General features: G+C 43.7%; 1 protein-coding gene across 4 annotated transcripts in view; it reads right to left on the minus strand.

Moving 5' to 3' along the window:
• gsk3ba (glycogen synthase kinase 3 beta, genome duplicate a) overlaps positions 1 to 14017 on the minus strand; it is a 103351-nt gene that overhangs the window by 51060 nt on the left and 38274 nt on the right. For all 4 annotated transcript variants that reach the window (XM_088912704.1, XM_088912702.1, XM_088912703.1 and 1 more), the window contains exon 3: positions 2549 to 2632. In XM_088912704.1, coding sequence (XP_088768830.1) covers positions 2549 to 2632 — 84 coding nt within the window. The remainder of the gene's footprint in view (positions 1 to 2548; positions 2633 to 14017) is intronic.

Raw genomic sequence — 14017 nt, forward strand, 5'->3', positions numbered from 1 at the left:
ACAGATCTTTAAATACACCATCAACATCTTGGCAATGTGGCTCTGCATGTCTTATACTGCCTCAACCAAACTGCATGCAAGCACATTGCTTACCACAAGTGGCACTGAAAAAAGACATGGCGCCCATCACAGAGGCTCTGCTGGTTTCATTCGTTTCATTCTCATGATGAGGTGTCTGCAGGTCTAATGCCCTTGAAAACAACCCAAGGGCAAAGAGAATCAAAGACCTTAACTGGAGACGATATCTTCAACGGGAAGGAAAGCCTAGCAGAGCGAGAAAGAAGTCTGGTGGTCTAGGTAGAGGTAGCGGGTAACACTATTTTATTAATCTGATCACTGCAGACATCTGTTTTGTTATGATGAAGCTCGTTAGCTCAGAACTTTCCATTAAAGAAAAACACGTATGAGAAATTACATCCTGCAGAACCCTATAAGGTGGACGATATTTCTAGGTGAGTTTATGATTAAAGCGCGCAGCTGCTGTTGTAAACTCACGAGCAGAACGGCATCTCTGTTACAACTGAGCAAGTACCTTTCAGAGTGACAAGCCTGCAGAGACCCATCAATTTTCTGCACAAAACTCTAGCCGCCGGAGCACCAAGCCTCATGATGTAAGACTGGATTGCCAACGCTAGATCAGAGCACCGCGGGCTAACCTGTGCACTACAGAGCTTTGAAAGGCAGCAAATGACCAAGAACACCTGACTGGTGTCCACATGCGCTGAGGAACCTGACTGCACACTGGTAGATGTGATTAAGCTTCTAGACATACACAGGACACAATATCAATACTAACAAATGTTCAAACATTATTAGCATTCTTACGCATAAAAAAATCACCTTGTACAAAGTTAAATCACTGAAAAAGCAGTGAGCATTTTATTTAAATGTGAATGTTAGGCCATTATTATATTTCCTCCTTAACTGCTCAGATTAAGAACACTTTAAGGAAATTCCACTGTCAAAATAACAAAGTGCCAGTTATAAGTCTAAACTGAAAAATGGTTTACATTTTAAAAGTTTTTCTACATTTCTGAAGAAATAAATGATTTTCACATGTAAACTTGTCTAACAGCTACATAAAACAATGACAAGGTAGATACAGAACATTTCCCACGACGAGTGAACCAGCACCTACGCAAAATAATTATGGTCCAAACAGGCGTAATGCATGAGCTCATCTTCGCTTCTTCCGATTCCCAGTTAAAAAAAGAATAAAAAACACAGGAGGCCAACACTGGTGAAACATGCCACGTTGTCCTGAATTTCCACGTTTTTCCACAACATATAAAATATATAAAAATAAAATTATTTTTTTATACACGAAACCATGCTACGTATTTGCACTTAAAACAGCCCATTAAGACAATAATATATTTTTAAGGACCAATGACATCAAGCAAACCCTGCACTTCAAGAATGGCATCTTGGTCCAGCGCTGTTCAACTGGTGGCAGGCTGGGCTCTAAGTACTGGTGTGGGGGTCACATCACTGACTGCAACTGGGATTCCCCAAGCAGCGACGCATAGTGGGCTCTGTGCTGCCAAGAGCAGCCCGGGCATTAGTCAACCAGGGCTGGTCAGCTCCCAGCAAAACAGGGGAGACTTATATCTTCCTGGGAGCAGCAGGCTCGTAGTGACTATGATCAGAGAGAGATGCTGTCCGCCTCCTGTCAGCACAGAATATTCTGCGGTACAGAGCTCCAGAGCTTGCCAAGTCTCAAAAGAGGTGCGAGCTCAAGGGGTGGAGGAACAAATTCCTCGTTCTCCCCGAGTGGGTAGGGGGGTCATCACCTTCAGCCGAGATGTGAAGTCACTATCGGCAAATGCAAAATGGGTGGGTTTGGCATTGAAAAACATAGCTGATTCTAAATTTCTATAAAAATAAGTCACGGGGCAAAGAAGGAGCACAAAAGCAGACGCTGTGCTTCACAGGCCAGAAGACCTCGAAGGGAGAGCATGGCATTGTGTCACCGAAAGCACTGAAAACCAAAAACTAAGCATCACGTGTCCCTCTGCTGGCTCCAGTCTGGCTGCACTGCATTCTGGTTTTCAGCATGACAGCTGATGTCCGGGGAATTTATTTTGATAAAACAGAAAACCTGGAACATGCCAATTCAAAGTAACCGCATCAACACTACCTCGTTTAACTCATTGATAACGGAACTCGCCCACAATTCTTGAGTATAAAAGCAGGCTGAACTCGGGTGGGTACAGAAATATTTGCTGCAGCATGAACCCTTCCCAACCTGAAGCTCAGTAGGACCTCTTCATGCACAAACAGTCAGTTTTCAGGAAGTCAGCAGTCTTCCCACCTTTAGCTATTATTATAGCCTCAGGACTAATTACAGAATGTAAAAAGAGGGCAGTAACTCATGTGGCAGTCCTAAAGTAGAGGCAGCTCAATGTCCTTGGTAGTTTAAAAGCCACGCGTTCTAATGTTTCTGGAGGCTTCAGGCTCGTTACCTGGCTTATGATGTCAACAGGTTTCCAGCCTTGCTAATGACACTAAATTAGAAGGTTGTGCTTCTTTGTCTAGATTGACTTACCTTCTCCCCGCTGGAGTAAAAGAAGTAGCGCAATCGGACAATATTGCAATGGTCCAGTTTCCTCATGATCTGAAGCTCACGGTTCTGAAATAGAAAAACAGGCTGCAGTTAGCACAGTTCTGGGAAAAAAAAGGATATTTTCCCCCCTTCCATCTATTTTATGCACGTCCTGTAACAAAAGAACGCTGGGTTAACACGAACAGGGCAGATGTCAAATTCAGTAACCTTATTAAAGCGTAAACATTTTTGTAGGTTTTGTTTTGCTTCATTTAATTACATTTAATGGCTGACCGATAATTAAAAGCATACGCTATAAAAATTACCATACAGGGTTCGATTAAAGATTTTCAGACGCAGATCTTTTTGCTAAATGCGCTTAGTGAATGCAATGAGTTGAAGGTCACTTAAAACTAGAAAGCAATTTCACTCGCATTGCTCCCAATTACCACACAGGTAAAAATAAAACTAAGAAAATGATTAAAAAGTAGAATCCACGTCTCCCGAAGGAACAGTTCTGCAGTCGTCCCTCCGACGGGCCGGAAACATAAACGTTCCGCTGCCAGGACAGGGAGGGCTGTGAATCGCCCCTTTTGTGAAGAGGAGGGTTTTCATTTGGACATGATCGAATATGGTACAATTACAGGACAAGAGAAGAGCTGAAACTGGGGCACAATACTAGCTGTGATGTTCCAAGCGCATAAAGCCAGTACCTTTTCTAATCTGCTCCTGCATAAAGCTGTCAATAAGTACCATTTTTTTTTTTTACATGGCAGGAAAAAATGGCAGTTTTTCACTGAGGAGAGGATGTGGGATTGCACACGTCTAGATTTTGCACATGAAAGTACGGAGGAGGAGTTTGAGGAATGCCTGCTGTGAAATATGTAATGTACGTAACTATCAACAGGTTCTACGAACTCTGTACAAGATTGCACATGAAAATGCAGGGGGGGCCCTTCAGTGGCTGAGATATAATGAAGGTGCTTGTCCAATCACAGGTTGAGCTACATGAGCCACATTCGCGGGTCCGAACCTGGGTCATGTCTCTAGGCAACTGTGACCAGCAGAGTGGCTCAAGCTCCCAGTTGCGCAGCAACTCCTGCAGACTCATGGGTACCTGTAGGAATGTGGTGCTGTCGGTGAGGGACACTCCTCTCCTCCAATCAGCACTGATCATCAGCTATGGGGCGGTGCTTCCTACGCCACGTTAAAAGACCATTGGCTCAAAGGAGCAACGTGTGGTTGAGGGTTTGGAGCTTCAAGGTGAGATGTGAAAAAACACAAGACTAGCTATTTTAAAAGCAGATGGGTGTAACCAAAAATAGTGATTGTAAATTTCTAAAAGAAAAATCGGATATAGCAGCTTGCTTAATCGTCAATCAGAGAAGGGAGAGAAGTGACAAATACAGAGTTTCAGCCTAAAGAGGTTAGATATTTTTAACTACAATACAGAATAGAGTAAGAAAGGGGCTCTGCCCACGCTGATGATCTATCCAGGACCCATTGTTGAATATCAGAAACTTGCTCTGCTTGTCCACCTTGGATGTATACCACAAACGCGTCAATTCAAGAGCGACAATAACCTTGTTTCATCACCCGACAGGTCCTTCAGAACCACTGCTCTAAAAGAAGAGGAGATTCACAAAGCCAGCCTGTGCTGTGGAATAAAAACCCTATCTAGTAATAATGTATTCAGGACTTCACTACAGGTTGACTAAGAATGCAAAGACGCATTGATGCTATCTGGCAGCAAGCCAGAAAGACTTGCTAAATATTCCTCCAGTCCTCCTCCCTCCCCAAAAACAAAGGTTCCTTGAAGAAAAGCTGTGCAAAGCAAGAACGAAAACACACTTAATGCTGCATTTCACTGCATGTCCGCTGGTAAAATGTCCTTCTTGGGAAAAACAAAAACGCCAATGAAGCCATAACCTGGAAATATTCCATATCCTTCTTCAATTTCTAATCTCTGGTAATCTTTCTGGAACCGCGGCCACGGGAGAGACAGCACTGGGAAAAGCATCCCTCCGCCAGCCCCATCAGACAGCCATGAAATCAGTGTGACACGTCAGTCCATCAGGATACTGCAAACTGCCCTGCGCCACAAGCTGCGCAATGATCAGCTGGTGGTGACTGTGGTGCGCTCACAGGAAACACCCTGAGTCAGGGTATTGCTGTCCATGCGCTGCTGACTGTCTCTTTACTGAGCAGTGAACCTGCTGCTCAAATTCCCCACGTACCCCCATAAAAGGCTTATCACAGCATGAAGATGCATCTGGCAGACAGCGCAGCAGGGAGCCACAGTAATTATATAGAGCCCTTCTCAGAGTTAACGCGTGCTGGACATACTACAATGGGAATGGCAATGGAACAGCTTCCACAACAGAGGGGATATTCCCAGTTACTTCCCTAGAGGTAACTTCTTTCACGGAAAAAAAAGAGCCGGGCCTTTTCCAACTTAATTTGCAGTTCGAGTGAGAACAGCAGCAGGTCTTAAACCGAGCAGGTTATTACTTTCAGACTGGCGGGAAACAAGTCTACCAAGACAACCAGGCATTCAGTAAAACCCCTTTTTGTTTTACTGCCCCATGGAGGATTAGTATGACAAAGCACAGCAAAAACCAATGTGTGCACCTGCTTTTTATGGCCACTTCTGTCCACAAACACTCAGTGCCTGTGCCTCTCAGGGAAACTGTTCAGCTGCAAGAGGAAGCAGCCTGTAGCCACAGGCTCTCGTGAACAGGCGGCGGAGAGCAACCGTTCTACATCCTCAACAGCCACAGCTTGTGGTTCACAAGGTCAGGCTGGGTGGTAACCGTGTTGCACTGCACCCTGTCTCTGCACTACAGGGCACGTTTGCCCCTGCAGGCTGATCAATGAACTCCACAAACTGATTGGGTAGACCGGCAGAACTAGTATACATCAGCAAGGGGACCCTGCAGGTTTCATTACCAGGAATATCTGATGTGTTGGGAAGACCCAGCACGAGAAGCAGAGACGTCAAGCACCAGACAACTACCTGAAGGGAATCCAGCAGCGCAGGCTTAACCCTTGTGGTCAACTCACGAGAAATCTTAATTTAAGCGCTCATGGATCACACAAATCCTAGGCCTCAACCTTGATGGTCTTCAGGAAAACCACTGGTGTGTGTTAATGTTTTGCACCAGGAAGCAAGTCTCGAGAATGTCTGGTTAAAAAATTGGAATTTGACAAGACAGAAAATAGGAGCCCAAAGTCAATGGTAATTGGAAGCAAGGAGAAAGCAAGTCCTCCACTGGGGCACGTGTCACATATCAAAGAAAAAAAAACCCTAATCGTGTGAAATGTATTACCAGTTTTTCTTTATATTTTTTCCACTCCTAACTAAATTTCACAGCATCAGCGCCATGCATGTTCTGCAAAGGAATTGTTCTGAATGGAAATCACCCTGGATTACAGTGCCAAATACCACGAGAAAAATTCTCACCCAGCTCATGTCACTCACTTATTCTGATATGAACCAGGGCCTGTGCTCTTTCTCCTAAATAAGACCATGCCACAGCCAGTTCTGGGCGCACCTGTCCAGAGACTTGTGCACAGACCACCATGCTCGGCTCTGACTGCAGACTGCAGGTGAGGGGCCCAGGGCAGACACTTTGCCCTCTTCTCACGGCCCGCTGTAGACTATAGGTTTCAGGAGAGCCAGATCTTGGACACGAATCCGAAGGGGAAAGGAGCTCTGGTCGGGGGGAGGAGTCATGTGAGGAGAATTAGCACTACAGCATGCATGTGGATTCATTTCCGTGACACCCAGTGTATAGGCCTGGGCACGGGGGGGGGTAGTGGCCTGCCCTCTCAGTCCATGAAAGAGGCCACCTCGCTGCATAAGGCAACTGACGTGCCGAAGTCTGCAAATGCGAGCTTCGGCTGTGATGCAACATGCTGCCGGCAGAACACCGGGAATACTGGGACACCACGGTCTTCGTCTGTGGTACCACCCATGACACCGCACTAAAGAGCCCTGTTAAAAACCTTGCCTTCAATAGTGATTATACAAACAGCAGATGAACAAAAGCTACCCAGGATTAATTCACAGACAAGAAATGCCCTTCTCAAAGTTCTTACTACCTTTTCTGTTTAGCGTCCCCCAAGCATTGGCTATTGGTAATTTCTGCAGCCAACAAAAGAACAAGGTCTTTCGCTTTAAACCTCCATGTGCTTTTTATCGAAATACAAATCCCACTTTCAAGACTCTGAGAAGTCATTCACGCGCTACTTTCAAATTCAGCATCAATGAAAACCGCTGAAAAACAATTCCACGAGTAAGATTTTTTCAATACAGTGCTTTGAGGTTTGTTTGTTTTTTTTTAAAAAAAAAAAGACTCCAAAATGTGCAGAAAATCTTTCAGAGTGCGGGTGAAAAAAAAAACCTCAAAGCAATGAAAAAGTTCAGAGGGGGAACCCCCAGTAACTTAAATTAGGAAACGTGCGCAGGAAAATGCGCAAAAGCCCTCAAAAGGGTATAACTTGCAAGATAGCTCTGCGCTTCCCGGAGTGCGACCCTTGCCAGACAAGAGAGTGAAACAAAAACATGTGCGTCACATCCCGGCGTCTCTCCTACCCCATGTGGCATGTGAGTGCCCGCATTCACAAAGTAACACCCTTTCCGCAACAGTCGCCCACCGCCTCCAGACTGCATGTCACTGCCTTCAGCACTTTCACAATGAAGCAATTTGCTTAATCGGTAGGGTGAAAGCAAGAGCCCCCCCCTGCTGTATTCCAGGGTGCCAGTTTCAACAACCAAAGCAAACACGAGCAGCAGGAGCTGGTGAGAAGGGCTGTCACATCCAAGTGCAAAGAAATCGGACTGCTGCCCTCTGACTATCAGCCCCCACAAAGGCACTTAAGGGGGAACTGCAATGCTATTTTTATATTTTGGGATTTACCTTAGGATCAGCAATGATGAGTGCATTTCAAACCACTATGAAAGTAAAATGTACACCGTAATGTGCAAAGCCTCCAATTTACATCACAAAATAGACTAAACTTCCAGGTATGCGCAGCGCCATATTCTGAGATTCAGAACGAGGCAACAAAAGTTCTGGTGGGATGAACTGGCCCTATGACATTGTAAACAAGCAGGCTTCTTGTTTCTTTTAATCCAATAGAAATATTGCTCTTTTGCCGACAAAGTCTACCTGTGAACTCTGCATGCAGATCACATTGGAACATTTCTGTGGCGAAATGTCTGTTGCACAACCTGTACATCACATTTCATTAGTCGTTACAGAGACTAGTGAGCAGGAAGGGCAGGTGTAAGTCACAATTCTCACAAACTTTTGATCTCGCCCATGGAAAGACCAGCAGTTTGAGATAACAAGATACACAAAAAACTCTCACCATGTGAAATGTATTACTAGTTTTACTTTATATATTTTTTCACTCCTAATTAAACTTCACAGCATCAGTGCCATGCATATTCTGCAATGGAATTATTCTGAATGGAAATCATCCTGGATTACAGTGTGAGCCAAATACAGTTTGAGACAACATGGCGACTATCCAGTACTTTTACTAAGTTCACAATGCTGTGCTTTATTCCAAACTAAAATTCTGTGATACCATCAATTTATTTTGTTAACCAAGATTCAATAACCAGTCAGAAAAGGGGGAACTGCAGTCCCAATTTATGCAAACTTTCTGCTTGGAATGGATGTACCCTTAAACGGGAACCACAACACTATTTTCACATTTTGGGGGATAATAAATCAGAAATCATGAGTGCATTTCTAATCCCAATGAAGCTACTAAGTACACAGTAACGTGCACAACCTCTAATTCACATCACAAAAGAGATGAAGTTTCAACGTATGAGCAGCACAATATTGCCATCACTGTCTGTAATTCAGAAGGAGGCAACAAATCTTTCTATGACACAAAAGCGACCCTATTATACTGTAAACATGCTTTAGACCATATTTCTGCAATATTAGAAGTCAATATTTTCATGAAAACAACACCCAAGGCGTTTTTTAGATAATTTTTAAAAAATGAGCAACCTGTCATTCACCTAAAACACACTCATAATTAACTTTAACAGACCATGTTTCTCATTTGTTTAGAGTGACCAGTGAGCAGGAAGAGACGCTTTTAGATCACAATCCATGCAAATTCTCATACTCGTATGCGGCAAGACCAGTGGCTTGCAACAAAACGGGGACCACACAGTACTTTCACAAAGTTCACAATTGTTTACTTAATTTGGAATTTATAACATTTTGTTACTGAGATTTACTAACTGCGGTTCCGTTATAATAATTTTAATTATCTTGGAACGTATACACAATACAGGCCTGGTTAAGGACTGGTTGGGTTCTCAAATTCAAGGAAACCCCTCGGGCATCAAGTCTGAACCTTCGGATTTTTTATATGCCTTACTCAGTATTACAAAGAAATATCCAAAACAAAAACAGGAAAAAAAAACGACAAACGCATTTGCTCAAGTTGTAGAACACCTAGGATGCCGAATGTTCTCCAATATGTCTGCTACCTTGCAATTGAGACCAATTGAACAAAATAAATTCTGCATAACTTTCTACGCTAGCCTTCAGGTATGTACTAAAGACCAAATGTCAAGGGTCTGTGTGATCATCACTTGATTGTCGTTTGCCAAAAAAAAACGGGACAAACAAACCTCCCCTCAGTCTCTAAATGGTCAGAATTCAGGACGTTGCCTTGTTTATGACAAAGTTGTGGTCCTGAGTTTAAATTCTGGGGGTAAAAATGAATGAAATTCACACATTGTGCTGTGTACATATTTATTATTGCTGTCAGCGCTAGCTAATTTGTTGATTTTTTTAGAAAACAGTTTCACTGCCATGAAAACAAATTTTAAGGGTTGGATTTAGAGGATATTGGAGGTCACCTGAATATGAAATACTTCCTGAAACAATTAAAAGTTATGCTGTAATGAACCACAAAATGCAATAGAATATTCAAATTTCCAAAAATGCAATGGATCTGTCTCTGAAAGCTGCACACAGTTAATAAACTTGGGCAAAACTCAATCAAAAGTTTCTTCAATGAATGTTTCTGGCTGACACTTGTATCCAAAGCAACTTACATTTGTGGGCATTTTACTGAATGGTTTCCAAGTAAAGCCCCTTGCTTAAGTGTGCTATAGCCGTGTCTCATCTGGGATTTGCACCCACAACCTCCCAGTTAGGAGCCCGGAGTCCTGACCACTGCTGCCTGTGTCACTCAAGCCTATGACAATGTGTTGTGCAGATGATCCACAGAAGCCTCATGACCAAATCAGGTTAATTGTTTTTGCCTCAACTTGGGATTCACAGCTTTTACCAAAAAGACTCCAAATAATCTGTATGTCCATTGGATAAGTCATACTTTTCACACACGGCAGCAAGGGATTTCACGAGAGATAAACACCTGGAAAAAAGACGCACTTAGAAATATTGAGGTGACAGAAAAAACATACCTGTGCAGACCTAGAAAATAAAGCGATCCCAAATGAAAATCCACAAATGAGGAAAAATGCTGAAAGATTAGGGTGTCTTAATGACTAATGTAATTAGCAATAAGTCACTCCACATTGCTGCCTGTCAGGTTAAGAGGCAGAACCCAAGAGTGTACAAAACAGGATATGACACTAACTGAAAAGAAACTGCTGAGGACAACTGCAGAGACCACATCAAAAGGTTACAGTACCACCTGAAAACCTTAGTGGAGTTCAACGGTTTTATAACATACATTTCCTTCATAAGCAAATGCCTGCTTGTGATCCTACTAAAGAAAACATTCGCTGGAGTAGACTGCTGAATGTACACGTCGAGCAGCACATTTTATTTCATCAACCAGCTGTCTTTCAAATTCTGCAATAATAAAAGGAGGAAACATTTACCATGCTTTAGAAGGAACTAAGTCACTGGTCTATTATAACTTTCCTTCAAAACAGTGAAAGAGTAATATATGACTGCCTGAGGTGTCACATCTCACAGGTTTATTTTTATTCCCTTAAAATATGAAAAGGGTATTTATTCAATGCAGTCTGTTATGCAGATTCTGTAATAGTGCACCAATAACATGGAACTATTCTGAACGTCCCGAAGCCAAGATCTCTGTCTTATTTAACCATGGTCGCATATAGACCCATTCCCTAATATATGTAAAGGTTCCTTTCTGGAAGTCTTTTTTTATGCAACCCTTTCTCAGAGTCTGTGTAAACACATAAAGGGAATTCCAATTTAACAATCCGTCCATTTTCTAACCATTGTATCCAATACAAGGTCGTGGGGGAGCCAGAGCCTATCCCAGCAAGCAACGGGCACAAGGCAGGATACACCCTGGGTACACAGAAGACCCAAACATACACACTCACGCCAGGACCAATTCACCCACGAGCCATTTCAACTACCAGTGTGTTTTCGGGAGAATTGAACCCAGGGCCCCAAAACAGGGCAGCAATGCTAACCAGTGCAACAATGTGCTGGCGCCAGAATCACCATTTATGGTATTGCGAAATAAACTTTTACTTTACCAACAAAAATCATTTAAAATCCTAGAATTTTAATAAAAACACACAAATAACATATACAAAATTACACAAAAAAGTTTACAGTACATAATAAAAAAAACACTGGAGGAAGAGAGAGAACCGAGACAGCCGATACGCTGAGGACACCGCCCGCGAGCCTCAGGTGTAAAACAGAGCCTTTGTGGATGCAGGTGGAGACCTTATTATACCCACTCCCACTACTGGCTGTTTGTGTCTAACATACACATTTCAGAACTCAAAAATCCTATTTTTGGACCTATGGGAGGCTTCATGTTAAGGTGAATTTACACGTCGAGTCTTACAGAACCTGGGGTTTGTAGTTTGAGCGAATAAGACGAAAGGTCTTGGAACTTTTTTTGTCGCATTACACCCCAAGTCTGCGCGCTCGCCTCTCGCTCTTCACTCTAGCTGTGCTGCGACTGAAGGGCAGCCCGTGACTGAAGCTCGGTGCCAGTTTGTTTTACACTGATGTTTGCTTGGAGGAATGAGCCCTCGGACAGGAAGCGAAGCGGACAAGGAGCCCCCTGCTGAAGCCTCACATCTTCCCAGCCTGCGCAGACTCGCGGCGCCCGCCCGGTTCGATTTGCAGAAAGTGGGAAAGTAAAGGAGCCACAGACCAGGTCAAGGAGTGGGGAAAAGCCATACAGGAAGAGAGTGGTGTGTCACATGAAACAGTCTGTCTTACCACACACCCAAATTAAAATGCAACAGACAATGGGATATGTGGATCCTGAGGCTGAGAAGGCCTATTGTCATGCATTTCACTACAATTCTTCAGCATGTTAATTTTCAGACTTAAACGGGAAGCACAGAAGGCCTCTCGTGTCAGCTGTGACAGACGGGCCACACAAAAAAGTAAGTTTGCACGCTTAAAACTAGGTCCTCGTTAACGCGACTCCAGACGCATGGAGGGGGACAAAGACAGCTCGCCTGACACCTCCCAGGGTTATGATTATTCTCTTCATCCCTCCACCACCAGCAGAAGCCGAAAGTGTGAGTTTTCATCTCGGGGTGAGTCCCAGCAGGCGGAGGAGCTCAGAGTCAGCCAGTGGGAAGATGAAAGCCTCATCCACCACTAACCCCTTTGTCCTGGGCCTCCTCTACTACCTCATCAAAACTGCAAACTGCACTTTCTGCACAAAGACTCAGCATTGTTTCCACCGACAATGGATGAATACACAGGGCTGCCATTTTCAAAAATACACATTTGTGTTAGTGTAGGGTTATGTGCTGTTGTAAAAGGCAATAAGGAATAATGGCATAAAGGCAATAATGGTATAAAAAAAATCACCCTTGAATGTTAGTCATTTACATAGCCTTCTAACTATACATTCAACAGAGAGAATGTATGGAGAAGAGAACCCTAGCTGTCCATAGTGGTCAGGAATGAAACAAAATAAGAATATGAACAATAAAGCATTTATTAAAAATGAAAAAAAAAACCAACTAGGCTTCATCGTTTATAAATACCACCAGCTTACTTCATGTGCTCACTAGAAGCTGAATAGAGTTAGAAACCCATTTTTCCACCAATGTCCAGACACTCCACTTCAGAAATATGGCAAAGATGAGGCAGGTCTACCTAAAAGAAATGAAAAGCTCTGACTTCGGTCTAAAGGATGCCAAGTGCAGAGCTGTCAGTGCGCCTCCTGGGGGAAGTTTTGGAGTAGACAGACAAGGGCTTCTTTAAGAAACATTACAAACAAGAAAATTGACATTTTGGCCCATTTAGCCTGTTTGGTAGTTAGTAATTAATTGATGAAAGGATCTCATCCCGAAATTGCTTTTAAAAAGAAAACAATGTGGCTGAGTGGCTTGTTCCACACTCCCACAGCCCTCTGGGTAAAGAAGTGTCTCCTGCTCTCAGTCACACTTCTGTGGAGCTCCTGCTCTCCATGTATTTTCCACTTTATTCCCCTGGTTCACTTTATGCTGTTCATTCTGAAGAAATCCGCTGGGTTTGCTTTCTCAATGCCTTTGAGGATTATGAATTCTTGGAGCAGGTCCCCTCTGGCAAAACAACAACCACCGAGACTTCCCAAGAGTGCAGGCCTGCGGCCCTGGCAGAGAAACGCACAGCTCCCACAAGCAGCCGCGACTCTCCTGCAAGAGCAGCACCGTCGAGCTGCAGAGTGTCCGAAGATGACAGGCTCTGTGTGAGTGAGTGGGTGGGTGCCCTCCCCCCTTCACCCTGCCCCCGCTGTACAGGAAACACAGCTGCGAGCTCAGACAAGAAAGAACCACCGACCAACCCAAACAGAGAGCGGAGAAAATTAAAAGCGAAGATCTGAGTCTCTACTCTCACGCTGTACAGTAAAACTTCCATTTCATATCATTTCTGAGGATCTGGGAGAACTATGCTCTTCTGTCAGCATCATCAATTCATGTAATATGCTGCATCTACTTTGAAGGCACTAAGCTCAATCAACTCAACATGGCTATACTTGGCCTTCATGTCATAAATCACCAGAATCAGTTCTGTTAGTGGGTGCCACAGTGGCACAGTGGTTCGCATTGCTGCCTCACAGCTCTGGGGCCCTGGGTTTCGCTCCTGGGGTACTAACTGTGTGGAGGTTGTATATTCTCCCCATATTCCTGTGGGCTTCTGCCCACAGCCCAAAACCATACTAGGAGGGAAACTGGCTTCTGGGAAAGACGACCTGGTGTGATTATGTGTGCGTCTGTAGGTCCTGCCTGGAGTGTGTTGCTTGCCTGAATAGGCTCCAGCTCCCCTACGACCTTGAATTGACTGAAGCAGTTACAAAATGGATGTTTTTTACCTAAAACCTGTGCATACTGTATATTTTACAGCTGAACTAGCAAAAAATCACCAAGTTCATTACAATAACCCAGAATTTGGACATATTCTGTACTGGACTACAGAACAGCAGTGTCAGTCAAGCTAACAACTACATTTAAATTCA

This window comes from Atractosteus spatula, chromosome 4 (genome assembly GCF_055471065.1).
Source record: "Atractosteus spatula isolate fAtrSpa1 chromosome 4, fAtrSpa1.hap1, whole genome shotgun sequence".
Lineage (NCBI taxonomy): Eukaryota > Metazoa > Chordata > Actinopteri > Semionotiformes > Lepisosteidae > Atractosteus > Atractosteus spatula.